The sequence below is a fragment of the Neohortaea acidophila genome (assembly GCF_010093505.1).
Source record: "Neohortaea acidophila strain CBS 113389 unplaced genomic scaffold BDY17scaffold_3, whole genome shotgun sequence".
NCBI classification, from domain to species: Eukaryota; Fungi; Ascomycota; class Dothideomycetes; order Mycosphaerellales; family Teratosphaeriaceae; genus Neohortaea; species Neohortaea acidophila.
The window spans coordinates 1,936,622-1,963,116 of record NW_022985512.1 but is presented as its reverse complement, the minus strand read 5'-3'; the positions used below and the strand labels follow the sequence as shown (position 1 = coordinate 1,963,116).

General features: G+C 56.1%; 12 protein-coding genes across 12 annotated transcripts; 9 read left to right on the top strand and 3 right to left on the bottom strand.

Moving 5' to 3' along the window:
* The first annotated feature begins 195 nt into the window (after positions 1-195).
* BDY17DRAFT_294202 (Prefoldin subunit-domain-containing protein) lies at positions 196-1,256 on the top strand. The gene is made up of 4 exons (XM_033733104.1): positions 196-276; positions 326-457; positions 515-582; positions 638-1,256. The coding sequence occupies exons 1-4, from the start codon at positions 259-261 to the stop codon at positions 828-830; spliced, it is 411 nt and encodes a 136-aa protein (XP_033592331.1). The 5' UTR covers positions 196-258; the 3' UTR covers positions 831-1,256.
* A 16-nt stretch (positions 1,257-1,272) lies between these two features.
* BDY17DRAFT_294196 (major facilitator superfamily domain-containing protein) lies at positions 1,273-3,646 on the top strand. Its single transcript, XM_033733103.1, has 5 exons — positions 1,273-1,541; positions 1,594-2,553; positions 2,611-2,683; positions 2,737-2,893; positions 2,948-3,646. Exons 1-5 carry the CDS (start codon positions 1,499-1,501, stop codon positions 3,416-3,418), a joined length of 1,704 nt encoding a protein of 567 aa, XP_033592330.1. The 5' UTR covers positions 1,273-1,498; the 3' UTR covers positions 3,419-3,646.
* Positions 3,647-3,739: 93 nt separating this feature from the next.
* On the top strand, positions 3,740-4,789 carry BDY17DRAFT_111208 (uncharacterized protein). Its single transcript, XM_033729215.1, has one exon. The coding sequence runs from the start codon at positions 4,060-4,062 to the stop codon at positions 4,690-4,692; it is 633 nt and encodes a 210-aa protein (XP_033592329.1). The 5' UTR covers positions 3,740-4,059; the 3' UTR covers positions 4,693-4,789.
* A 96-nt stretch (positions 4,790-4,885) lies between these two features.
* On the top strand, positions 4,886-7,151 carry BDY17DRAFT_322574 (uncharacterized protein; the record flags this gene model as incomplete). The annotated part of the gene is made up of 2 exons (XM_033736834.1): positions 4,886-4,911; positions 4,985-7,151. The coding sequence occupies 2 exons, from the start codon at positions 4,886-4,888 to the stop codon at positions 7,149-7,151; spliced, it is 2,193 nt and encodes a 730-aa protein (XP_033592328.1).
* Positions 7,152-10,058: 2,907 nt separating this feature from the next.
* BDY17DRAFT_294191 (anaphase-promoting complex, cyclosome, subunit 4-domain-containing protein) lies at positions 10,059-12,643 on the bottom strand. The gene is made up of 2 exons (XM_033733102.1): positions 11,912-12,643; positions 10,059-11,858 (listed from the first exon to the last, which is right to left on the bottom strand). The coding sequence occupies exons 1-2, from the start codon at positions 12,579-12,581 to the stop codon at positions 10,183-10,185; spliced, it is 2,346 nt and encodes a 781-aa protein (XP_033592327.1). The 5' UTR covers positions 12,582-12,643; the 3' UTR covers positions 10,059-10,182.
* Positions 12,644-12,685: 42 nt separating this feature from the next.
* Positions 12,686-14,604, bottom strand: BDY17DRAFT_294189 (uncharacterized protein). Its single transcript, XM_033733101.1, has 2 exons — positions 14,497-14,604; positions 12,686-14,443 (listed from the first exon to the last, which is right to left on the bottom strand). Exons 1-2 carry the CDS (start codon positions 14,497-14,499, stop codon positions 12,875-12,877), a joined length of 1,572 nt encoding a protein of 523 aa, XP_033592326.1. The 5' UTR covers positions 14,500-14,604; the 3' UTR covers positions 12,686-12,874.
* Positions 14,605-14,900: 296 nt separating this feature from the next.
* On the top strand, positions 14,901-17,303 carry BDY17DRAFT_322571 (uncharacterized protein; the record flags this gene model as incomplete). The annotated part of the gene is made up of 2 exons (XM_033736833.1): positions 14,901-15,830; positions 15,888-17,303. 2 exons carry the CDS (start codon positions 14,901-14,903, stop codon positions 17,301-17,303), a joined length of 2,346 nt encoding a protein of 781 aa, XP_033592325.1.
* Positions 17,304-17,954: 651 nt separating this feature from the next.
* Positions 17,955-18,489, bottom strand: BDY17DRAFT_322570 (uncharacterized protein; the record flags this gene model as incomplete). Its single annotated transcript, XM_033736832.1, has 4 exons — positions 17,955-18,008; positions 18,090-18,205; positions 18,353-18,388; positions 18,453-18,489. The coding sequence occupies 4 exons, from the start codon at positions 18,487-18,489 to the stop codon at positions 17,955-17,957; spliced, it is 243 nt and encodes an 80-aa protein (XP_033592324.1).
* A 303-nt stretch (positions 18,490-18,792) lies between these two features.
* On the top strand, positions 18,793-19,686 carry BDY17DRAFT_315963 (glutathione S-transferase; the record flags this gene model as incomplete). Its single annotated transcript, XM_033735966.1, has 3 exons — positions 18,793-18,836; positions 18,898-19,277; positions 19,340-19,686. 3 exons carry the CDS (start codon positions 18,793-18,795, stop codon positions 19,684-19,686), a joined length of 771 nt encoding a protein of 256 aa, XP_033592323.1.
* Positions 19,687-21,701: 2,015 nt separating this feature from the next.
* Positions 21,702-23,351, top strand: BDY17DRAFT_309059 (uncharacterized protein; the record flags this gene model as incomplete). The annotated part of the gene is made up of 3 exons (XM_033735280.1): positions 21,702-21,822; positions 21,877-22,071; positions 22,123-23,351. The coding sequence occupies 3 exons, from the start codon at positions 21,702-21,704 to the stop codon at positions 23,349-23,351; spliced, it is 1,545 nt and encodes a 514-aa protein (XP_033592322.1).
* Positions 23,352-23,555: 204 nt separating this feature from the next.
* Positions 23,556-24,770, top strand: BDY17DRAFT_294177 (uncharacterized protein). Its single transcript, XM_033733100.1, has one exon. It carries the CDS (start codon positions 23,902-23,904, stop codon positions 24,601-24,603), a length of 702 nt encoding a protein of 233 aa, XP_033592321.1. The 5' UTR covers positions 23,556-23,901; the 3' UTR covers positions 24,604-24,770.
* BDY17DRAFT_309058 (uncharacterized protein) lies at positions 24,760-26,475 on the top strand (the record flags this gene model as incomplete). The annotated part of the gene is made up of 1 exon (XM_033735279.1): positions 24,760-26,475. The coding sequence occupies one exon, from the start codon at positions 24,760-24,762 to the stop codon at positions 26,473-26,475; it is 1,716 nt and encodes a 571-aa protein (XP_033592320.1).
* Positions 26,476-26,495: the final 20 nt, after the last annotated feature.

Sequence of the window (26,495 nt, the reverse complement as noted above, 5' to 3'; positions counted from 1 at the left end):
GTCAGTGTCATTTTGGCCGGTATTGATCAGACATTTGCGCGGTAGAATTCGATCATCGTACATGCGCAGAAGCAATGGAGAGTGGGAGCGAGGAGCCAGGAGTGTGGTGCAGTGCAGTAGTTGAAAGCTTAATCGCCTCCCCGTCCCGGGCCGCCGGCACACCCCAGACCCATCATCCGCCACGCGAGTGCATGGCCCGAATCCCTTGAACAGTGTCTGGTGTGGCTACAAGAGGTAAAGCTTGCAGTGGTTTCAAAGATGTTATCAAGACGAATGGTAAGCTAGTCTTGGCTCTCGATAGCTGAGCACCGCTGACGCCTCTCAGTTGTCTCGAGAGGAGGAGGAAGAGATTGGGGAGGAAAAGGAAGTGCGAAAGGAAGATCAAGACAAGATCAACCGCTTCAGTCGCATTCACTCGCGGCATAAACTGCTTGAGGGGGAGTTGAAGGCAAAGCAGGTAATGCCATTTTCCATATCCTTAACTTGGCCGTCCTCATACTGACGACTTACGCAGAAAAACAAGGAAGACCTCGAAGAAATCTCCACCGAGCTCGAACTGGCCGACGATGATGACAAAGTGCCGTACGAAATCAAGTTCTTTTCTTCATTGAACGACACACATCTAACTCAAGTGCAGGTACAAAATCGGAGACTCCTTCTTCTCGCTCCCCGTGCCAGAAGTCCAAGAGCTTCTGTCTAGTTCGGTGGAGAAGATCGATGAGCAAGTGACGGCGCTCGAGGAGAAGATGAGCGGGTTGAATGACGAGATGTCCGAGCTCAAGGCGGCGTTGTATGGCCGGTTTGGACGCAGTATCAATCTGGAGACTTGAGGGTGGAGGAAGTTCAGATTTAAGGACCGATGCTTCACGCTTCCTGAACGACCGAGGACAGGTGTTGGAGTCAGCCCGGCTAGCATACGGGCATGGCCAGGATGTCAGATTGCTCTCAAATATGAGCTTGGTCCACTCGATTGGTGGCCAGCAATGACTGCAGACGAGTGAGGTGGTAGGCCACCTTGCATAGACAGAGGAACGTGCGAAACATCGCAGCAATGGCTGATGAGGCAATGCTGGGTCCCGACTTTCTCCTTCCAACGCACTCCTGAGACTACAACGCTCGTATACTTTGCAAGTCCAGTAACTCGACTTTTCGTCAAACGTGCAGACATGAATGAGAATGCTACGCGACTGCAACTACCCCACGCGTGCCCCCGCAGACGCGCGGAGGAAAGTGAGCCGGGGCAAAGCGATGCGCGGCGCAAAGTACCAAGTACTTGGGACAACTAACTTCTTACGAACAGTTGCCGATACCCGGGGATCAGCGCGACATCGCGGCAGCAATGACACGACGTTGAGGAAGGTACGAGCGGCAGGAATGCTGCCTTCTCTTCTCTTCGTCCATCCACCCACCCTCTACCGCCCCGGCCAGACTCTGGAAATCTTCCTTTCCATGCCCTATTGGACGGCCGCGTGGATAGCATGACCGTACAGCCTGGCCAATGGAAGGATCTACATCCGCGGCAAACGTCGAGGGGCGAACAGGTGAATACGGTCCAACAACCCTCCAACCATTCCACTGACGTGACCCCTCCAGAACTCGTGGACTCGCTCATGACGCGCAGGGCGGACAGTTTGAAAGGCGGCGAGAAAATCCTCGAAGACGAGAAAGTCGAAAACTCGCCGGATCCGTCGGGCTCGGCCTCGCCATACCACAGCGACGATGAGGATCCCAATGAAAAGATCATTGTCGCCTTTGACGAGGGCGACAAGGACGACCCGTACAACTTCTCCCGCGGCCGGAAACTCTACATTGTCTTCGCGGGCATGCTGCTGGTCATCAACAGCACGATGGGCAGCGCGCTCCCCGCTGGCGCCACCGATGCCACCAAAAAGTACTTCCATATCGAGAATGAGGAGTTCCTCGTGCTGCCCGTGTCCATCTACCTGATCGGATACATCCTCGGTCCTATGGTTTTCGCGCCGTTGAGCGAGTCATATGGTCGTAAGATCGTCATGACTTGCACTTTCATCATGTTTACCATTTTCGTCATGGCTTCCGCTCTGGCGCCCAACTTCGCCAGCCTGGTCGTCTTCCGCTTGCTTGCCGGCATTGGCGCCAGCACACCCGTGTCGGTGATTGGAGGAATCTACGCGGACATTTACAAGGATCAGCGAGCGCGAGGACTGGCCATCACGGCCTTCATGGCGGGCACGACGTGGGGTCCATTGGGGGGGCCCATCATTGCGGGCTTCATTTCCGTGGCAGAGGGATGGCGGTGGGCGTACTGGATCGAGCTCATCATCGCCGGCGTGACCTGGCCCATCTTCATCTTCATTCCCGAAACGTACGGACCGGTGTTGCTGGAGCGAAAAGCGAAGAAGATGCGGAAGGAAACGAGCAACCCAAGATTCGTTGCGCCGTCAGAAGTGGACAAGCTGGACTTCTGGTCGATTGTCACTGTCGTCCTCACGCGACCCTTTCGCATGTTCCTGTTCGAAGCGATTGTGCTTTTCATCTGCCTTTACCTCTCATTGGAATATGGCATTTTCTACAGTGCGTGGCATTTACTTGCAGACTTAATCAGGGGCAAAGCGCTGACTAGAATCGCAGTCTTCTTCCAAGCCTATGGACCCATCTTCAACGGCATCTACGGTTTCAATCCGGGTGAAGTGGGGTTAGCCTTGTAAGACCTTTTCGCTGGTTACGCATAACCCCGCCACTGACACAGTGTCACAGTCTACCCATTGGCGTTGGTGCCATGATCGCGACCGGTTGCTATCTTTGCTGGGACTGGTATCTGCGACGCGCGCAGAACAGCCCGCATCCGCCCGCGTGGTCTCAAAAGGAGGAGTATGTGCGGCTGCCGCTTGCTTGTTTTGGAGGGCCGCTGATTGTGAGTGCATTCATCTCGACTCCCTTGATCCAGATAGCTAACCTGCCCCATTAGGTCATCGGCCTATTATGGCTCGGCTGGGCTGCACGACCAGAAGTGCCCTGGATCGTGCCCGTGCTGGGAGCACTGCCCTTTGGCATCGGCTTTCTCATCATCTTCATGTCACTGATCAACTACATTGTCGACGCATACGAAGTCTTCGCCGCGAGTGCGCTGGGCGCCGCGTCGGCTTCGCGAAGCATATTCGGAGTGGTACTCCCTTTCGCCGCGAGGCCCATGTACAGCAGCCTGGGCGTGGCATGGGCGTGCACGCTGCTGGCTCTGCTGAGCGCACTCATGTGCCTCGTGCCGTTCATCTTCATCAAGTACGGGGAGAAGATGCGGGAGAACAGTCGGTTCTGCAAGGAGCTGAAGCGGAAGAAGGCGCAGGATGAAGCGAGACAGCAGCAGCGGTGGGAGAGGCAGCGGAGAGCGAGTGACCGGCTCGCGGAAGCGGAAAAGGGAGCGGCGGAGAAGGCCGCGTAGGAGATGAACGAACGATACGTAGCCAAAAAATTCCTTAACGATCGATATTGATCCGCGCCGGGTGGATACTGTATGTAGATCTACGATTGCCCGGCTGAATGCAGGATCAGCATGACGCAAAAGCAAGCCAACCGTGAAAAGGAGCATTTGAGGCTGTGCTGAGTGTGCCCAAAGGCCCGACGTCAAGGCTTTATAATCTGCGGCTACAGATGCGAAATTGCCCTCCGCCCATGTCAACCCTGGCACCCGGCTCGCCGACTGTCCGGCGTCATTTTAACGTGCAGCAGCGCCGAGCATGGATGCCGCTCTGTACCTTGCAGCACGCAATCTGCTCACCAACCTTTCAGCCCCGTCGTACTTGGCGGGGCCGAGGCGGATCTCTAATAATACCGTCTACCTATTGGCGAATGATGATGATGATGATGATGTTGATTATTGACACGCGGAAGAGTTCTTGCGGCGCTGGTGGTTTCGACGAAGAATTCCTCCACTCCATTCCGGAAGGTCAAAGACTAATCACTGCCTAACCACAGACACTACTGTATACATGTACCTGTCTACCCGACCCATGCACATTTCGCTTCTGCAGGCCATCGACATCCACCCTCGCGGCCCCGCATTGCGATTGGCGGAGTCGGCAAATGCTTCCACATGTCCTTTCCGAACGACAGGCTGACGAGAGCCCAGGGCGGTGGGTAGGAATGGGCGGGCGGGCGGCGGGAAGACGGGCATTAGGGGGCCCAGATGCTGCCGCTGTCCATCGATATCTCCAGGCATTATTCTGGGATGTCGAAAGGAGGCTGACCGGACCTGGTTGCTGGCCATCCCGGCCGCGATTTGACGACCACTACCCGGACAGGACAGGCCAGATGCCGTGGCCGGGCCCCTCATCATCAATAATCACAATCTCCTCGCTCGTCAGCAGCATTGGCAACGCGGACCGCGGGCATGGATGCACCAAAGCGGTAATTACCCTTGGGCCGCCTGAGAGGTACGCCAACCTTCTTTTCCCTCGCCATGCCTCGTTTTGTACCTTGCACGCCACGCCCGTTGCGCCTGTGCTTCCTTCTAGCTCCACTTCTACGCCGCCCTTCCCTGGCCCTACGGCGCCGCCGTTCTGCCTTCATCATCCCAATCGTCTGCGTCCATGTCCTCTTGCATGTCCCTCGGCGCCCGCGGATGGCTGCAAGCGTCGCCTCCCCTGTCCCGCCGCCCCACGAAGCACATGTCCGACTCTAGTGTCACTCGCGGCCATCGCATCCACTCTCGCCTGATGCTCCGCCGGCGCACCTCATCTGTCCACACGAATAGCCGAGTCGTGCTAATTTCCACCCGTTGCTGCATGAGCACGAGACATATACGCCCGACTCTGCCGGCCCATTGACCTCACTCCCTACCATCGTCGTCGTCGTCACTCCGTCATGTCTTGATGAGCGTCGTCTCGTCGTACTCGACACCCCACGGGCAATGGACTTCGATCCATCGTATAATGAGTACGCCCCGTCCCCGTCGCTCATGCTCCTGCTGTCTTCCCTCCCCTCCTGACAAACAAAACTCGCCTAGCAGAGGCCCCGTCGACTGGAACTTCCCGAGTCCTAATGCAACCCCAACGCACCAGTCCTTCGGAAGCAATGCTATGCAGACGCCCAAGACCTCGACCTTTCCCTCCCATTTCCAAGACGCATTTTCCACCCCTCAGTTCCCCAGCTACGCTACGCCTCAGCCCACGCAGAATCCTTCGATGACTCCGATCCAAAGACCGCACACCTCCTCAGACACCTTGCGGTCGAATTACTACGCACAGATTACGGGAGGAGGGGGCCAACATTATGCACAAGCTGTCCATCCATCTTCACAGTCGGACGGTGGCATGGCTGCTATCAGTCCAGCGTATGCGGGTGTATACCCTGCTGCCATGCCACAGCACATGAGTCAAGGATTCGATCCCACACAAATGCAGACACCACCCCCGACCCGTGGCACGTCTGCAAAGAGGTTACAACAAGCGCAACAAATTGCATTTGGCACACCGTCGACCATTGCCTCGCGGAGATTCTTGACTCCTCAGGTCCCGACCGTGCCTTCGAGCCAGGAGATGCATGGCCACCAAACGCCCGTGCAATTCCCGCAGCTGCAATTCTCGCCTGATGTGTATCAATTCGCCCATTTCGGCCCGGCTTCAGCACCTGTCCTACCGCACTCGAGAATCCTGTGGGACCCAATGACGAGCCCTGTACACCCTATGCCACCGCCGCCGCTTGATGATCCATTCGCTCCCGTCCCTTCGACTGGTATGACTTGGGGAAGCCCGGCACTTCCACAGGGTACTTCACCAAGTGCGATTTTCGACACGCCGGCGATGAACGGGTTTGCTGTGCAAGGCATTCCTCAACGCCGTGCTGCAGCGAGACCCGTGTCAGCAAGCTTCCACACTTCTCACCAGAGTCCCCCCGCGGCGGGCGTCAATCCCTCCTTGGTGTACAGCTCTCCCATTCCACCCGTCGTGCGGTCAAATGCCAAGCCAAACAAAGCGAGAGTCTCGTCCGCTCCTCAGAAGAAGAGTGGTCCACTAGATGCACAGAACCGGTTGGAAGCTGCCGACGCTCCGCCAAATCGTTCCACCGCGCCTCTCCAACGAAGCAACACAACCGGCATGTCCCGGGCGAAGAGTGCCCTGTTGTCCATGAGCGATGCTCGTAGCAGTGCTGGAAGTGCTATCAACCGAACCGCTTCGCCGGCGAAACGGCTCGGTAGACCTTCGTTAGGCTCCATAGCTGAAGCACGACCGAGACAGCGAACGTCAGTTGTGCTCACTGTTGATGAGAACGGCACCGCACGCACCGAGACGAAGCGGATCGACAGCAGTCCTGCGCGATCAATACGAGAGCGGTATCCCGCCCTCTTCGACAGCGATTCAAGCGATGCTGAGACGGACACGAGCGAGCGACTCCCTAGTCGACCGTCGTCTTTCATCTTTGACAAACGTGATGAACGTAGATCTAAAGCGGCCAAGTTGGATCCACCGGTCGAGAACCTCGAGGGGCTCAGTCTTCCGCGCTCAAACTCATCCGCCTCTTTGAAGAAGGGCATACCCCTCCCGCGTGCTGTGATTGCCGCTACCGCGCAGCTACGTCGCCATGGGAGCATGAAGCGGGCGACGCATGGACGGAGCATGAGGAGAAACCCGGCCGCGAGCTCGGCGTCCTCGTTGATTGAGACGACGTCTCAGGCTGAGGCGACTACCTCCCTGCCAGTGCAAGACCACAGCCCGCAAGCAAGTCATGACGGCACCGCATTCGGCGGGCCTCCTCCTTCAAGCGCAGAAAGCACCCTCAACATGTACAACCGGCGCTGGAGCGTAATGTCTTTCGAACAACACCCACAAGCACAACCGCAAGCACTCCCCGCGCTCTCGCCTCAACAACCCCAATACCAGCATCACCAACAACACCCTCCGCAACACCAACAACAATACTACCCCCCACCCTTCACCGGCGAAAGCGGTATCTACCCACACCACCAACAACCCGCCCTCCAAATCCGCTGCGTCTGCGGCCTAGGCGACACCGGCTTCCGCCTAATCCAATGCACCTCCTGCACGCAATGGCTGCACGAGCCGTGCGTGGGCATAGGTCCGCAGGACGCGCCACCGCCGCACTTTACCTGCTTCCTGTGCACCAAACCGCCGCCGCGCCACCACCCCCGGTCCGCTAATAATGCTTCTGTACGATGAAACAGCCACAGACTTGTTTACTTAATGGCCATGCTACGACATACATACGCACGCACTACCCTTGCTTTAACGCTCGCATCGTTTGCGCGCTCTGTCTAATGAACATATCGTTTTCAACTATTATTCGCTGGGACTTCACCTACCTGACTTCGAAGGGCGATGGAGGAATGAATATTCGGGTGGCTTCGATTCTTCGATTTTGGGAAAACACGATGATACCCCATGGGAAATTCCTTTTCTACCTATTACATGAGTGATTGCTGCAAGCAAGGCGCTTCTTTTCGATGGAGAGATCGGCCCATTTGTTGCGAGCGTTCACGTTTTCCCCCTTTGAAATAACAATGCATCTCATCTGATGCATCTTCCGAACGGCGTTCCTCTTTTCCTTCCTTTTCATTCACATCATGCGGGCCGCGGTGTGTGTTGTGTGTTCCGACATGCACGTCTTGTGTTTTTCGTCGTCATTCACGTCTTCGTTGTTTGCCTGCATTCAAGGTATGGTAAAGCAGACTGTTCTTCGACCACATACTGCCGCCTCATCACCCTCGTCCCAACAACTACACATCCCATCCGACACCATGCCACACCAATCCAGCACCGAACAGCCCCGCCGAGCCCTCGACGTCCAAACCTACGAACACCTAACACACCCCGACATCCACGCGCTAACCAATCTCCTCCTTCCCTCTCGAAATCACCAACCCCTCCAAACCAGCCATCTCCCTCCTCATCTCCGCGCGTCAATCCCTCTTCTCACAACCTCCTGCTCGAAGCACAACAAACTCAATCCCCTGCCTCTCCGCAGCATCCTCTCGGCCCTCAAGTCCATCGTCGAAAACGATGTACCTCGTATGGATCACGTTATCCGTGAGTACGATGCGCGCCGTGGGCTGGAGCGGAGGGGTATGGTGCGTCTACTGCAGGATTTGAGCGCAGTGTGGTTGAGACGGGGGGGGTTTGAGGGGCGGTATGGTCGGCTTCCGCCTGCTGGTGCTGCTGCCGTCACTATGCGGAGATTTCTCCGCGGGAAGAAGCGAAGTCGATGCGCGGTCTGCGGACTCATGGCCATCGGAGAGAATCTGGATGCTCTGATCGCGTTGGGAGGATGTATGGTTGGAAGAATCAGGACGAAGAAATGGAAAGAGAGCCGGAGGGTTTTGTGGATTGAAGAGTGGATTCGAGCTCTCGCTTTCGGTGATCGGGAATGCGAGGGGAGGGATGTGGTTGGAGAGATGTGGGCTTTGGGTACCGAACTTAGGCGTTCGAGGAAGGGGGCGAGGATCGAAAAGGGGGTTGAGAGAGGGCATGTGGAGGAACTTGTGCGGGAGATGCGATTTGTGGAGCGAGTCGGGGACGGAAGACCTTTGAGGATGCCGGGACAGGGGGATCATGTGGCGTTCGTGAGAGCTGCTATGGCTGATGACGAGAGGAGCCCAAGAGGTTGCATCACGGAGGCGGACACGCAATCGATGGACGGAGAGGCTCCTGGCGAAGGCTCGGCACCCAGCACTCCATCGTCGCTGCGTGCCCATAACGCTGCTGAATGCGAAGACGATGGATCTACGCCACTGACGAGTCCTCCCGAGTCCACGCCAAGTGGGCTATCAGTTCAGCGAAACCAAGTCCACTTACCAGCCCAGCATCCTCGCTATCGAGCGGGAGTCCAAGAAACGTTGCAGCCGGTAACGATTCCAAACCGGTACTACAACCCGAGCTCATGGCAGACGCAACGCGAAATCCAGAAACGTGTGGCAGCGAGTCAACATCCTGCCTTGAGAACTGGAAGCAACGGGCAGATCAAAGGTCCATATGACAACCTCAGCCAGGCTAGCCTGGTGTCTCGTGAGAGCGGGTCGAAGTAGACGGCTATCGCTTACGCCAAGTCGGAGGCAGTCTTACTCCCTTTGCATCCCAGACCTTCTGCATGTCCAGGACTCCGTCGTTGTCCCTCATATTAGGATTCATGTAAATCTCCTCCTCCTCAGGGAGGTACGGTGTTACTCCCCACATATACAAGAAATCGACTCGCCACGCTTGCTTGCCGGCGTGTTTACCACCATGCTGTGGATCGTAGAGCATTTTAATCGTGTCATTCGTCGCCGAGATCTGGTCTAGGACCACGAGTGCATTCTTATCCACGAAATATCCCCTTTTCCTCTTCGATTCTTCGTTGCTGTAATGCCCTAAGGCGCGCCACAACTCATCGTCTGTAGCACCTATGAAGCCTGATTGGAAGTCTTCGACGGGGGGCTCGGTACCCGTGTTGTCGATATCGTCTATTGATACGCTGCGGTCGCGAACCAGGGCATAGATGCTATTGGGTATGATGTCGTCGAGAGTCTGATGTTCAGACAGGAACATGTCGACTCGCTGTCGAACGACTTGTCAGACGGAGAAGGCGAGAGCCTGCCGCACGTGTATACTTGCAGCAACGGGCATTCTAGCCGTTACAAGTAAAAGGATTTTGTCATTTCGCGAGTAGTTCCTACTGTGTTGCTCAAGAAGCCCTTATTAGCAGCTCTCTTGATATCCGTCGCCTTGATTATAGAGTGATGAAGAAAAGGCAGCTAGTCCACTAGCCGACAATCTTTTAGTGTCTCGTGTAAGCTGGCTGAAGTGGTGCAAAAAGATTGAACACCCCCAGGGCAAAAGGATATGCATGAGCGAGCAGCAAGGGGCTGTAACATTGTTAGCTAATGCTCAAACCCACCAATTAATTAGGGCATCCACAAACCTCGAACCCTCAACCTTTGGTGCATTTCGGAAACCGAAAACCAACGCGCTACCATTGCGCCAACCTTGAAGATCAAAGTTAGAACAGGACGTTGCAAAGATTTGATGAGGGGAAGTGTGATACGCACCACCCGAACTCTAAATCGGGCAACATTTGAAATTCAATATATTCCTCTCAAAATTTGCACCCGTACAACATCTGTCTATTCCCTATATTCCATCTCCGCAGAAGGAGCACTTACGGTGGAAAGACTTCATTCATCATTGCCACTGCGACGCATTTATTACCGGGCTCATCTCAAAGCCCCCTTCTCCAAATCAAACACCCTCCAAGCCTGACTTCGCTCGCTAAAACCACACAAACCGTCTTCCCAGGTCGTCCACCGACGACAAAATGATCCGGTTCGAAGCCCTCCTTGCCCTCAAAGACGTGAATTACTCGAGTCCATCTCGAATCCCGCTCATCATATCGTGATAAATTGCCGGTCAAAAGCAGCACTCTTCCTCCACTCGCTTCTTCTCTCCAGAGAACGAGACATCGATCTTGCTTCACCATTTGCGCATGGAGTAAGTCGCCCGCAAGGTGCAGGTTGTACTGCTTCTCTTCGAAAGTGCATTCCTTCGATTGCAGGCGTGTGACTTTTAGCAGAGCCAGTTGACCTCCTTCCGGCTTGAATAAGATGCGCGTGACACTCTCACCACCACTTCCGTCTGTGCTCCTTGAAGGCTGAAGCCGGATATCCAGGATGTTATCCAGTAAGCCATGGTCAACGATAGGAAGCGAGACCTTCGCCGGAGTTGGGAGCATCCCACTCTGCCATTTCCTGATAGATTCGACCGCCCGGCGTGCAGAGCCGGCGAGGCGTATAGCGAGCGTCGGTAGGTTGAGCAAATCTCTTTCTTGCTCTTGCTTTCCAATGCCATTCACTGCATCCAACCCTCGCATTGCACGTACAATTTCGTCCCGCTGTGAGTTGACGATGCCCGGAAATGACCAGAATTCCGCTTCCAAGCAGCTTCCCTTCATCCCCGGCTTCTGTTCAAGATACGAGGTGCAGCCGCTTTGCATCAGCGTCTCACTGATGTACGTCAAAACGAGGTTGTAATCGAGATTCGGCGTCTCGCGCTCTTCGGTCTCCACAGCGCCTTTGCTATTTGGGCCGGCAACGCCGATATCGACCATGACCTTTAGCCATCTGCTGAAAGCCCGAAAGCGCCGATGCTCGGTCGTGACGAGGAGTTGGAGGTTTTGCGCAACGAGACGAACAGAGTCTAGATCGTCCATGAGAATGGTGAAGGGCTCCGGTGGGACGAAGTTGGCCGTTCCTTGATGCACCTGGGCGTGGCCTCGGACGGCATTCACGGCGATGGCAAGTCGATCCAGAGCGGGGATGAGATGGACGAATATGTGCGTTTGAATGTGGCTGTACATGTCGTTGATGCTCTTGTCCCAGCGTTTCTGCTGGTTCTCGCGGATGGTTTCCGTTAGCCACTCCAGCATTGTTGGGGTAAAGTTGCCGGTCATGGCTAGCTGGTACAGACTCGTAACAAGATCGTCTTCGCCGCTAGATGTGAGCTCTTCGCTGATGTTGCCAATGATCCTCGATGGTAATGAGAGGTTGGACGTTAGATCTGACTGCATGCATCGGATGGTCTGCGTGATGTAGGAGAGCAGGCTCTGGATCCGCTTCGTATTCGTGGTTACGACGTGGAGCAAGGGCCCACCGAAGTCTTGTAGGGGAAGATCGATGTAGTGCAAATTCAAGCTCTGAACATCCTTTGTCCGAGACAGGATCACTTGCGTTGCACAATGAGAGTGAGAAGCGTGGACAGTCTGGGAAATGGAGTTGCCGATACTGAAGCTCCCGAGCTCCACAGTGTCGTCGAGAAAGAGGTTGTTCATGCCAGAAGTGCCAGCTGTGATCAAAGTCGTCACGCTTTCTGAGGCGGTTCGATCGGAGTTAAGAAGCGTATCTGCGGGGCATAAATCAACAACATTCCAAGAGAGCTGGTGTGAGCGGGCTTACCAAGACCTGCCTGTGTCGTAAACTTCTGCTCACTCGGACCAAATCGGAGAGCATGAATGGGTAGTGCACTCAGTCGCGGCAACACCGCCGTAGCATCGAGAGTCGCGATAGCCTTCGCTAATCGTGAGAGTGTTGGTTTCTCGTCATCGCCAGCATCACCATCTCCATCGTACCAGTCGTCAGTCGTCAGCTCATGTGTGAAGTGGTCTGGCCTCAGGACACCCTCGCCCTCGCTCGCGGCGTACGTAGTCCAGCCCAAGCACGCAGCCTCGCATTCACCCTCCTCATCGTCACCCTCATCCATCTCCGGCAGCAAATCAAGCCTCCATCCATCACTCCGCCCCCGACTCCTCGTAGAGCTCATACTCATCAGCTTCCCGTCCTCGCCAGAGTAGACGCCCACGCTGCCATCACTCCACCCAATGCCCAGAAAGCTACCATCTGGCTTCCACTTCAACACAGACACCCGGCAGTCGGAGTCCTTTCGATTGATCGAGAAGGCTTGCTGGCCATTGATTCGGAAGACGACCACGTTCTGCGACCGTGCGTTCACCAGGGCGAGTAGGTCGTGTATATCACAAAAAGCAGCCAGGCCGGAATCGATGGGGTCCGGTGTGAGGTTTGAGTAGAGCAGAGGAAGCGACGTTGGTGAGGAGACGTCCATCTCCATTTTGTCGAATTGAGCGTCTTACATGCTGAGCAGAGTGGTTGTCCAAGGCACGTTGTCTTGCCTGCCTTTACGAACGACGGAATTTCAATGTGAGACGTGAGACGCATCAAATAGACTTTCTTTAGCGCGCGTTGCAGCTCTCGCGACATCACGTGCAGACGGCAGCCATTCTATCAGCGATCATGAGATACATCATCCACGCCATATTCAACTCTTTTCCCAGTAGGTTTCACGACTCGCGTCATGCAGCTTTGCACTGAGCTCGTATCCATCACATAAGACCATTGCAGAATCTAAACAATCAAGTAACTCTCGGCAACACTCCTCACGTCCTTGCCAAAGCTCAAATCCTCCTTCATATTCAACAACTGCACCGCTCCGACATCAATGTCCACCCACGGCCGCGTCTTCGAGAAGCGCACTTGCATCGGGAAGAAATCGCCCTCAGAATCTGCTTGCCCTTCAAACTCGAAACTACCCGTGGCGTTTGTGTCATCAATGTCACCAATCTTCCAATCAATGCTGTCGCCGCTGACTTCGTAGACGGCGTCGAAAGACGAGACGGACGGCTCGGAGGTCGAGTAGGGGATGGTGACGGTAACGTCTTTCAGGCTGTCGGAGCCGGTGAGCTCGTATTCAACCGTAATGCTGTGGTTGTTCGGGGAGAGCTCCGAGGCCCAGACGGTGAACTTGATCGGTGGGTCTTGTACTTCGTCTGGTTTGGCAGTCACGCGCCATCGCATCACTTGGATGCTATTATTGGCGGGGAAGCCTCGGGCTGAATCACTGAGCTGAATGACGTTGTTGTTCTTGAACTGCGCCCGGTCAACCTTAGGGTGGGCGTTGAGCTGGGCGCCTTTGATGTCGCCAACGGCTAGGTCGAGCTTGATCTGCGTCAGACTGGGATCTGTGATCCGCAGCTGGAGATCGCCCTTGACGTCAAAAGCCTCGACTGCGCCCTCACGGCTGAGTTTGGCACTGATGGTCTCTGCGACGGTGATGTGGATGCCGTCCTTGTCGAGACTTGGTCGCGCCGCGGGGAGAGAAGTTTGTACTGGAGCCGCTGTGGGAGTCGGCACACCGGCGAGGGGAGCACTTGGCTCAGCTTCCGCACCCAGGTCGCCACGCACAGCCTCAAACATGGAGCCAGTCTTGTTCTTCTTGCCCAGTTGCATACCCTTGCCACGCACGGGCATCTGCTTGCCGACTTTCTCATTCTTGGCTGCTGCGTAAGAGTCGTAGGTGTCTGGCATGGTCGGCGTAGTCACTGGTTGAGTGTAGGTTGGGAAATTGCTTTGTCGTGGCATGCCTCCTCCAAGGCTGCTGTTCGCTCGTGCGGCTCGGCTCATCTCTTTGCGCTGCATTTCCAACTGCTTTGCCTTTCGCTTGCGCTCCTCCGAAGCCTCGAGCTCCTTGTTTCGCGCAATGATCTCCTGGATCCGCTCCTCATGACTCTCCATGTCCAGAAATGTGCGGATCTGGGTCATGGTGAGATTCTCCCGGTAGCCCAGGGTTACCACTTCATCAAAAGCGGAGAGGAGTTCGTAGGCATTCCGCGTAATCTCTCGCTCGTCCAGGCTCTTACATATTGAGCCGACGACTTGAGCAAAGAGATGCAGAGTGTTGATGTCTTGAAGGATGTTGCTTTGCCGGTTGGTGATCAAAACCATGTAGAGCTCATCGAGGGGCTGGTAGACGAATCGGACATTGTCTTGTTCGACGGTCGTGTGTTGGGAGGAGTTGTCTGCGAGTTTGGGAAAGGAGGAGAGGAGTGCTTCCACTCGGGATCTTTGCATTGACCGAAACTGGCGCGCCAGAATCGGCTTCCCTGAGCGGGTGGTAATGGCCGCGGAGAGGATGACCTGGAAAGGGGAGGTGAGCATGTTGGGCTGGAAAGAGCAGCATTGACGCTTACCATTGTGAATTTATGTCGCGGGTGATGTGAGTAGCGGTGGAGGAGAAGGGAGTGTGAATTGAATGGGGCGAGAAGACAGGGAGAGGAGTTGGTGTGGTTGGAGTATGCCTCGCCAAAAGTGCAAGTTGTCAGTCGCACCTCCGCTGCCCTGAACATTTCTCTTGGCGGTCCGTGCGCGTTCACTCGCTCCACCTCCTTCACTCGCTTGTTCCCTTCACCTGCACGCACTTTGTTCTGTCTCATACGATCCTCACATCACTCTTCACCTACTCCCTTCAATTTTGCTCCCTCAGACCCCACACACCGTTCATGAGACTCTAGCAACTGATCACTCCCTTCTTGCGCGGCTACGTCAAAAACCGCGCACGTCTTCACGCGTTGGTCTTCCTCCCGCCACGGGCGTCATGGCCACGGCGACCGCGTTTTCCACCCTTTCTGTGCCGCCACCTGACGAACACATGGAGATGTCGTCTCCAGCCAACGGTCTCCTCGACGAAGAGGACATCGACATCGATTTCGATGACTACGCCGGCGGCGTTCCTACTGGCGATGATGACCATATGCTCGAAGATGCCGACACGCGTCACGGAATGAACACTGATGACATGATGGAAGACGACCCCTTCACTGCCGATCAAGCGAGCGTGGCGGAAGAGGTGATGCGCGACGACGCTATACCCCCGCCGGTAGAAGAAGATGAGGAGTTGATTGATTATGGGGAGGATGACTTTCACGATGAAGCTACTGAGGAGACCTTCACATCTCTGCCAGTGGAAGAGGCTGCGCCCGCCACGATTTCCAGCATGGTAGAAGTAGACGGGGGAATCTCCCGATCACTGGAAGTCGCTGGTGAAGAGACTGCTGCAACTGCTGTGATCGATGAAGGACACGCCGGCGTTACGCTAGAAGAAGCACCGCTAACTTCCGCCGCGAATGCCGACGGTGCAGTCTCTCTCGAGCCGACGGCTGAAGAGCACGATGTTGCCGCCACGGAGAGTGTCTACGAGTTCGATGAAACTCACCATGATGACGATCCAGCCCGTTCGGCCTTGGTAGTCGATACTACCCTGACCACCGAAGACAATACCCCTGGTACACCCACCGACACCGGTCTCCACCCGATGACATGCCGCTATGGTGACATGGTCATGCCACTGTTCAAATCGAAGCGCCAGCCAGCGGGGCTGTTGAAGGACGACAATCTCGCCAACCTCAGTTTGGCCGAGCTAATCCAAAATTGTAGAGAGAGACTGGCGACGAAGATAGGTGATGACATTGGGGAAGATCAAGAGCTTGTTCTGAGCTTTGATCATTTTGGTCTGATGCTCGTTGAGGTGAGTCAACTTTCACAACGCCAACGACAACTCGGTACATGGCTGACCGTTATTCAGGATACACGCGCCGCGTTTGAGAGCAGCCTCAACGATGTTCTCGAGGTCTATCTGCAACTGTACCGCAACGATGGCGTCGACGAAGCCCCTCCTCTCTCACTCACCCTGTCCCTTCAACTCAAGTTTGCAAGTAGTTTGACAATGTTCAAGGAGGCTGCGGCAGGTGGACAAGGCATGTCTCATTTCAGCTTTCTGCAGCCGGCGGGGGAGGAAGACGTCGTATATGGCGAATACCATGACGAAGGCGCTGCTGAGCTTCATGGAGAAGAGGAAGACCCGAATGAGGAAGAGTTTGATGAGACCGCGGTTGCGCATGGCGAAACAGAAGATGATCACCTCCAAAACACTGGTGACGCAAATGGCCAAGACGAGCAAGAAGCCCACGAAGAAGCAGATTACTACCACGAAGATGGCGAAGGTGAGACATACGATGACCAGAACGGAGAGCAACCGCCACCCGGATTCGAGCAGCTTCTACAAGGCGAAGCAGCACCATCCCCACATGAGGCCTACAACGCGCCCCAGGACCCAGGAGCAAGTAACGAAGATGCCGGACCAACCGCGAGTACTGCTGTCGCCTCTGCTGGACCTCTGGAAACCGTTCAACCCGCATCCAAGGAGGCCGGTTCATCAACACTCCAAGCAGAGACTGGCCTTGACAACACTGGTGAGTACGACTTGATTGACTGGGACGACGATTCTCTGACGACCGACCTCTCAGATCCCTCCGCGGACGGCCAGGATGATTTCTCTACCTTCCTCACCGAGTTTGACGAGGATGACCAAGCTGTCAAGGAGGTCAACGTAGACCACGACAATTCCAACGTGGAAGCGTCCATCAGCGTTGGCTTGGTCTCTGATGAAGCAGCTCATACTCAATTGGGCACTGACCTCGATGAGTTCGGAGAGCAAAACTACGAGGGACATGAATCCGCGGAGCACGACGTCGACTTCGATGAGCAAGATCCAGGCGACGACCTTGCCGGCGAAGAAGAAGGACAAGACTATGACCAGGCTGACACACATGACGAACAGCACCATGACGCATCGCATGAGCTCGACTTCCAGTTTGGCGAAGAGGACGAGCAATACGACGACTCGCAGAATTACCAAAACGGCGATGGCTACGAACACGGGCTGGAGCATGGCCTGGAAGACGACGAGGGAATCGATGACTCTGTCGATACTGTCGTGCATCACACCGTTGACGACGCTCCCGCCGAAGACGCACTGGTAGATTTCGACGACGAGGAACTCGACTTCGGCGAAGACACCACAGACCAGCATGAAGACGATGCCACCGCCCCGTCTGCGACTCCGGGCTCCTTACGCGGAAAGCGCTCGTTTGATGAGCAGGCCGACGCCGAGGACTTTGGAGACAACGAAAGAGAGCTCAAGAAGGCCAGAGCCGGCTGAACTCCCCCCTGCCAACCACACGACAGCATCTAACCCCAACAACAAATCGGAAAACTACTGGCTCCACCTTTCCGGCGACAATCGACAAACTGGAGAACTTACTGACATGACAGAATCGACTTACCCGGCAGGCTATCTCATGGCGGACACCAGGCGATCAAGCGTAACGGTGAGTTTTCGACTTTACTAACCTCCACCCTCCCCAGTACTCGTGCACCGACCCTGCTTGCAAATGTTCCTCTATGCACCCACTTTTATCACAGGCATTCTCCGAGGGAAGCAATGTGGGCGGACGGCGCAAGCAGCACTCATGCTATTTGTTCAAGTATTAGCGAGCAGGGGGGCTTTGTTTTGCAGCTTTTAGCTATGGCGTTGCAGGTAGATACCCAAGGGCGGTCTTAGGCCGGAGGCACAATGTCTCCGTCGAATACGGAGTATGAGTAGCGTCGTATGGAAACGTCATCGAATGCGTGAAACGTGAGAGCTCTTGGTGCACATTTGATTTCGATGTTCATGTCGCCTTGTTTGCCACGACTTCACGCGTCTTCTGAACAGAAGCTGGCCTCATCATCGCAGCGTAAGCAGCGGCCCACGCCCGCCTCGCTCATCCGCTTCTTCATCCCCCCAACCCATCCAATGCCCAACTCCGCTCTAAAACTCCGCAACGGTATCCCCTCTCCACTTTCCTCGAAGATCGTATTTGCCCTGTACGCCAAAGCCGCAGCCGTCAGCAATTCGCTTCCCTCGATTCAGCCGCCTCGGCGTGTGCGCTTCGGTAGAACTTACATCTGTCCGGTAGGCCAGGTAGAGCAGCGAGCTCGGGATGGCGACAACGTAGGTGAAGGTCAGCCAGGCGGTGCGCGGGGTCCAGCGGAAGTACTCGTGGCGCTTGACGTTCATGTCTGTGGTTTGATGGGCATTGGTTAGCTTGTTGTTACTCTTCTTCTCCCTTCTCCTCGTTCATTGGCTGTCGCGCTGATTGTCGGGCGCGTTCGAGACGGCCATGGTGGTGCTCGGGAGCTGGAGGGTTCGATGGACGAGAAACGTACTGGCATAGCGCACGAGCGCCGGGTCCATGTGGAGGGCTATTGCGACGAAGTGGTCAGTGAGCTGTGTCGGCAGCTTCCCATGGGCCTCGTGAAGACATACTGTTGGCATGTGCCATCCGGAGAAGTGACGGCCGCATGATGGCGACGTGATGGGGGCTTTATCGGAGGCGGTGGTGTTGTCTCTTGAGGTACGGAGGTGGAGGTACAAGCGTCACGCTCGGGTTGACGTTCGAGCCCGGAGCGGGACTGCCCGAGGCTTGGCGTCGAGAGGTCTATGCGCGCCTCGGCTGTTCGCGTTTCCGGCGCGCGCCATCGATATATCTGGTTGCCATGCCGCACGACGAGATTTCGTTGTGTCGTGCGAGCAAATCGGAGCGAACACTTCTCTCGAACTCGCGGTGTACTTGTTTCAAGACTTGCAACGAAGGTGCAATTTCATCATGGCAGACACAGGCGCCGACAAGGCCAAGGTCACGCTGTACTGGTACGTAGGGGTTCAACCAGGGGTGATATCGAGCTTGACATACTGATAAGCAACATGACAGGCTCAACATGTCTCGAGCACAGAGCTTCGTTTGGCTGCTGGAAGAGTGCAAAGGACTGGATTACCAGATCGAAGTCTACAAACGAGGCAAAGACTTCCTCGCGCCCAAGAGCCTCAAAGAGATTCATCCGCTGGGCAAATCACCGCTCGTGAAAATCGAGGCGCCCTCCAGGCCGGAGCCTCTCATTATGGCAGAGTCTGGCACCATCACCGAATACATCTGCGACTACTTTGCGCCTCATCTCATCCCGAAGCGGTATCTGGAAGGCAAGGAGGGTCAGATTGGCGGGGAGACGGAGCAGTGGCTGCGGTATAGGCATTACATGCACTATGCCGAGGGATCTTTGATGTCGCTGGTGCTCATTGCAATCTTCATGGATCGTGAGTATCTGGGAAATGCCATGCGAGAGAGGATATGCATCGCTCATCAAGGACTGTCGCAGAAATCCGAAACGCACCCGTTCCGTTCTTCATCAAACCCATTGTCCGAGCCATCCCGAACCGTGTGGAAAGCATGTTCTTGAACGACAACTTCAAGACGCACTTCGGCTACTTGGAGTCGCAGCTGGCGTCGTCGCCCGATGGCGGCAAGTATCTGTGCGGCAAGGAGCTGACCGCCGCGGACATTCTGATCAGCTTTCCGCTCTTTGTGGGGCGAGACAAGATCAACAAGACCGCCTACCCGAAGCTGATCGAGTACATCAATACGCTGGAGACGAACGAGGGCTACCTGAGGGGTGTCAAGAAGGCGGAGGAAGTCAGCGGAGAGCCCGTCAAGTCGAGGCTTTAGATTGGTGGAGTTTTGCCCAGCCGTTCCACCCGCGACCTGTACCCCGGAGTAGGGCCAGGGGTGGCTTCGGCTGACCTGCAGTCTGGAGTAGGGCTGCAGTGAATGTGCATTTCATTCGGCATCCTACGACACTCATCTTCAAAGAAGGGCAGGTCTGGCTATATTGAACGTGCAACCATGTGGCTGATGTAACAATTTGATCGGCGGGAGGAGACGCGGGGATATAAGCGAATGGGTTGCATAAGCAGCTGCCACCGTCCAGAAGCTCGCTACTCCATCCATGCCGTGCCCCACGAATTCCCGGAATGCGCGGGCACTGCTGCAGCAACTGCTTGAATCGGACATAAAATGCCCTTCCATCTCCTTCCCACCTCACCGTCTGGTGTTCGCAGAGTGTGCCCTAGCAGGCTCACATCTCCACAGCACTCCGACATTATCATGGGGTAGTCTTTCCTGGGTAGTGACCGCGCGCGCGCTCTCAGCCTCATTCTCTGCCACAGCTCTCGTTTCGGAATTGGCGACGCGGCCTGCGAGCTCCGAAGCTCCCGCGGGTTCGACGCACCAGGGGCCATCGGAATGAGCGAGGATCATTCTGCGCATCAAACTGCTGGTTGATAGGCGATGGACCACCCGCCCAGGGCCCGAAACCTCGAATCGTTCGCGTGCTCGGGTCCGAAAGCCTAATAAACTGTGGTTACCACCAGCTGAACAAGTGGCCCTAACGGCGGGTAGGTGGAGAGGCGGCCAACTAAGGTACGCTCTTCGTACTTGATGTCCTATCTAGGTACTCGTCAGGGCCATATTCCGCGCTGAGAAATCGAGTCGTCCTCATATAATGGCTGGACGGGCTTCTCGCATCGCCCTTCTACAATTGTTCCATCAACAGCGCCCTGCTCCCGAAGACTCGGCACGGCTTTTCACACTTGATTCCGAAACCACAACCTCTGGACCGCGACAAGGAGGGAAGCGGCCGAGACTGAAACGTCACGTCGATCAGCGAGGCAGAAAGCTCGACGAGATTCTAGGCAAAAGGTGAGATAGGTGCGCTTTGGGGTGGAAATACATCATTGTAGGACCGCACGGCCGGACGAATAGAGGCCGGATTCGCATTCGCTGTCGGCCGAAAGTCTGAATACGACCGAATTTTGCACAGCCCGCTACCTTTGCATGCCGTCATTGGCCGGCCCGTACTTCACTAACGTGTGTCGAGTGCAAGGCTGCTTACAACACACGATTCCGGGACCACTCTGGACGACTGTCGCTACGTCCGACGAACGAAACGTATTTGATAGACTGCGCATCCACTCTCTCGCATCATGTCAAGAGCGAGATCTGCAGGCACGAATGCCTGGCCTTCGGAGAGATATTTCGCCATCATGTCTGCCCGCGACGAAAAGTCCCGGACGCATTCAACATCGTCACTCAGCTCCTCTTCGGGAACCGAACGACAAAGCAAGCAAAACGCATCTGCACCAATGCAATCGGAGGAGCTATCAGGAATCAATCCCGTTTCCAACTTGAACGTCACGCTCGACAGCGCGGTCAACCCACTCGGATCGTACGCGTATGAGCTCCAAGGCGAATTGCTCCGTCGGCCGCAACAGCAAGGCGAAGCTGCGGCGGAGTTTTCTATGCCATACGCTGGGGTGAGCATTGGTCCTCAGTGGTTGTCGCCTGGAGTCACCGTCGGTGCGGGAGGCACCACGAGCCCCACGCAGCTCCTGCAGCCATCAAACGGATCGGCATCCACCACTGGAAGCAAGCGTAAATCTGTGTCCGGCAGCTCGGGAATCACAGGCGCAAGTAAACCAGAGAGTTCTAAAAGGCCATCGCGCAGCACTGCAGAGCCGCTCGAGAAGCCGGCCTCGCTCCCGGGGAGTATGGCTGCACCACCTGCGAGGCCTCCTGTGCAACGATCGTCCACTGGAGGATCTGGCGAAGACAATACGACGGCCACTTCTTCCACCACGTCGAATACCGATCATGAAACCCCACAATCACAACGGACGGCAACGATGCCGCGATCGAGACTGGCCGATGTGACGCAAAGCCTACTTCTCCCTCCTCAGAAGGTCTTCCCCATTCAAGTTGGCGATAAATTATTTAGCTTGTCGGGCGCCTCAATTTCATCTGACGGTAAGCTAATCTTGGGTTAAGCATGTCTATTGGACGAAACTAACATTCGTCCAGCGCCTTCGTATATTTCGCAGTACTTTGTAGAGCAGCTTCGACACAACAAAGACGCGGCGGAGGTCCGCACCCTCTACATCGACCGCGACCCGGCGACATTTGCAGACATTGCACTGCATCTTCAAGGCTACCATATCGAGCCGCGAGACGGACCACATTTTGTCAAGTTGTTTACAGATGCACAGTCCTTTTCATGTAAGTTGCACACCCCTCCATACCCGAGATTAATCACTGACAGGCCACAAGTACCCCGATTAAAAGCCCGCCTCTTCTCCTCCACAATCTACATCCGCATTGGCGACGAAGAGTTCCAAATCCCTCGCGATCTCTTCAATAGCCCCGGCGACTCGCCGAATTACTTCTCGCTAGGCTACTCCGTCTTCTTCGCAACCCCAAGAGATCCGCTCCCAGGCTCGTCCCCGCAATCCCCTCTTCGTCCACCCTCCATTCTCCCCCCAACAGTCCCGGGCCGCTCCTCCAAAACCTTCGCCGATCTATTGCACGTGCTGAAAGGCTATCCCGTCGAGATCCGCAACGAGCAACATCGTAACGAGCTGCTCCGCGACGCTCGATACTATCATCTCAAAGGCCTGGAGCAGCGCCTCATCCCGCACCACGTCTCTTACAACCTGGCCAGAGAGACGGCCGAGATCGTCATTCGCCTGCAAGACCTACGGCAATCGGGCGTCTCGTTTGTCGCAGACTCGGATTCGGCGGATTCGCCCAACCCCGCCTCTCCCGCCAGTAGCTCGAGCACGACCAATCCGGGCCCAGGTTGGGTGTACTACCAGCGACCATACGTGGACTCCGAAGCGAGCAGTCTGATCATCGAAATCGATGACGAAGAGACGGCGGTACTCACGCTCTCCCCGCGCCGAGCTTCTTCCTCCCCCGCTGCGGCGACGACAGGCCAGATTACATTCCACCGACAGACGCTCGCGCGCATCACGAGTCTCCTGACCGTCATAGCCAATAAGATGAGTCTTCCCGTCACGCAGCCACTAGGACTCAGAATGCTGGATCGCGGAGCCGCGACGTCGGCATCGCCGTCGGTAGAGGCGCCGAGTCCACCGGCTGGCCCGGGCAGTACAGGGCTCAGTGAGGAGGACGTGAAGGTGCGGATTGGAGCCGATGCGGACGTGACGCTGAACGGGCGGGCGTGGCGAATTAACGTCGCCCAAGGCGAAGATGCAGAAGCGGAGGAAGAAAGCCCCATGGACGTCGACGACACTACGGGTCAAGCATCCTCATCAGTAGCTCGAGGCAAGAAGCGGAAACTCGACGACAACGATGACAGCAACGACGACGACGAAAGTGAAGGTGAAGAGTGGATTGTGCGGAAAGCGCAGTGGAGGCTTCGCGTGCAGGTCGCGCCTAGCAGTATTTCGGGGCTGGAGGTTGTGTTGGGGGCGGTGAAGATTGACGCTTTTACGAATGAGAGGGCGCGGAATGCGGCGCGGGGTTTTTTGGGTTGAACTTGATGGGCGGTTTGGGATGGCTACTATACCCGATGTTTGCTGGCGAGCATTGGGGGTCAGGGGTTACTGAGTTAGCATTGGCGCTGGGTTCGGGGGATACATAGCGTGATAGAGGGTGTATGAAGTTGCTAGATGATTACTGAGTGATGGTATCAGAACGAGACTCCACAAGGCCGTGACCGCGTGCTCAATACCTGTTAAGAGCAGAGGAAGGGCATGACCATATCCGGATGAGGAATGTGAAGGATATGACGTCGGGAGATGGTAAGCCCTCACGTGATTTGCCAAGAAAGGAAGTCAAAGACGCGAGGTGTCCATCTCGACCCCTTTGCCCACCACATCGAGGCCCTGCACTCGTATTATATGCGTCAGCACATCCGCGACAACGAGATTGTTGACCGGTGCGAACCAACCAACACTTGCTACACGTGTGAGGGTGCGGCGGCGGCAGAGACGGAGATTAGGGGAATTGGCAATTACCTTAAATCGCCCACTACTGCACCCCGGATTCCAAAACCCGGGATCATCCTGGCCAATCCTCCGCAAAATGCTTGGTCGCGAAGGGGGGGACGCGTGCTGTGCTGGCAACGGCAAGCGACTGGAGTGGGCAAGGGGACAACGCATCTCGAATCCCATGCAATATGAGCCATGCAGGGTGTCTTGTGTTCCTCCTCGTTCAGCCCAGCCCAGCCGCCAGCCTTCAGCCGTGGAGGGGGCTGGGCTGGAGGCGTCGAACGCCACGGCGCTCGCTTCATTTCCCACACCCGCCGCTAATCGTCACGATCACGAACCCCATCACCAATTAATTGCGAAGAATCTAATCGTCAGCTACATTACTGCATCCACTTCCGACGTCCCCCTTCTGGACCAGTGCCTTGGAATTCCCGAGGGGCGCACAAAAGCAGGTCCCAGCGGGCGACACGAGTTCCTGCATTTCCAACGTCGCGCAGCTTCCTGCACCGCTACTGCAACTTCTTCCTGCGCTATTGACAGGGATCCCCAATCGCCCGGCCAGATCAGCGTGGCGCCGCGCCCACCTTATCGGCCGTGTCGGCATCATACTTGCACCACATCACCTTTTCCCTCACCTCCACCACTTCTTCTGAACTTCCGCTCCTCCTCCATCTCCGCCGCGCCGTCTCCATCTCGCAAGGCTGGTCGCCCGTCGAGCGCATCGTGGTACGCTAGAAACCTTAATCTCTCTCCCCTGCCACGATCACCGCACCCGCCCCATCTCATGGTATGGTAATTTGCGAGACTGATTCCCGTTGCACACAGCCCTTTTTCCCTTTGGCAACCTGTCTAGATCATGGCGACTTTGGCACACCGACGGTGATATCACATCGAATTTCCCCTTCATGCTGCGACTGCACCTCTCCACCTGCAGAGGTCGGCAGCTATAGCAATGGATCCCACCACTTTAATCACCTTTCTGTTCAAGGCGCCTCCGGAGGTCCGACTCGTGGAACTGCTCGGGTCATGGGACAACTTCACCCAACCCTACCTTATGCATCGCGACCGGAAACGAGGGCCTTGCTGTTGGTCTGGCTGCTTCAAGTATCAGAATGTCATCTTTGACGGTGACAAGCCGAATTGGTCTCGTCCTCGCACCGGCGGGCTGAAGCAGGGCGGCACGTACTGGTACTACTACCGCCTGGACAACGACTTCGAGACGCCGGACGAGACGAAAGATCTATCCACTCACTGTCCTTTACTACCCGGCCAAACAGTCAACGTCATCGACATCCCCTTGGAGCTTGCCGATTCGCCTGTCCGCTCCCGGAGTGCCAGTTTGGATGCGTTCCTCGCCCTCGCCAGCGAATCGAGCACTCATACTCTGGAGCCCGGGGACAAATTCTCCCCTCTCGAGCCCCCGCCGGTATCAAGAGTCCATCAGAGGTGTGTCTCGGAGCTGGCTCTGAGTACCACACTGGTCGACAATGAGGAGGCAGCCCAAGCCTCGCCTACCTCGCCAGGTGCATTTGTAACATCCACTCAAGCTCCATCTGTGCAAGCGCCCAAACCCCGCTACTACACAGACGTCGCTCTGGAGGATGACGAATACTCGGTGTATTCGCGAGAGTCTTGGAGCTCGGCGGCGTCCAGCCTTGCGCACTCCTCCGTCCTCGACGCCTATGAATGCCACTTTGAGAACAATTTCGGAGCGCCGACCTCGTACTCCCCGGTCCTGGATACGCCGCCAATGCCGTCTCGTTCAGCGCCACCATGTCCTGCGGATCTTGTTTCTGCAGTCTCAATGTTTGAAACACCGCCAATGCCCACTCGTCCCGCTCCTTCTCTGCCTTACATTACGAGCGAATCAGCAGCATCCATGTTCGAAGGCCACGGTGACATGGAAGAAACCACGCAACGAAGCACCACCTTACGACCAACTACCTTCTCCTCGTCCAGCGATGGAGACGATCGCCCCTGCTCACGCCACGGCTCCAGCTCAGCAGTTACAAACTTCCGCGCCGCGTTGGCCCAGCACAGCAATTTCCAATCAACATCAGTCGAGAACTTCCCCACATTCGACTCCAACATCCACGCCTCCGTGCCAGAAGACGACTACATCCGAGAGGAAGCAACCGAAGAAGACCAAGCCGCACCCAACGAATCAGCAATCGAAGAAGACCCCTACGAAGAAATGCTCTCCCCCACCTTCTCCGCACCCACCCTCAGCTCCCGCGGCGGCGGCGTCAACACGCCCTACCGCCTCAGCGCAGGCCCACTACGCATCTTCACGTCCGGCGAAGAAGACACCTCCCTCGAAAGCGTAGCGGAGCGTCTGCGCTCCCTCAACCTCAACTTCACCTTCACGACGCCAGCCCTCGACTCCAGCCCCAGCCCGAGTCTTCCCTCGCCTTCCGCTCTGCGGCGCCACGAAGACGAGCAGCGCCCGCGCTTGTTCGCTGCGTATTCGCTGCCGGAGCAGGAAGTTCCGGTCGGGCTGGGCATGTCGGAGCATCATGGTGCGAAAGCGAGGGGTGGTCTCCTTATGCCGCCTGCGGTGGAGGGCGAGCAGGATGCGGATGAAGAAAAGAAGCGGCTGCATCGCTTCTCCTCCTTTGCGGACTCGATTTTCTCCGAGCTGGGTTATTTGGGCTCGAGCATTGGCTGACAAACGCACTTGCATGATCT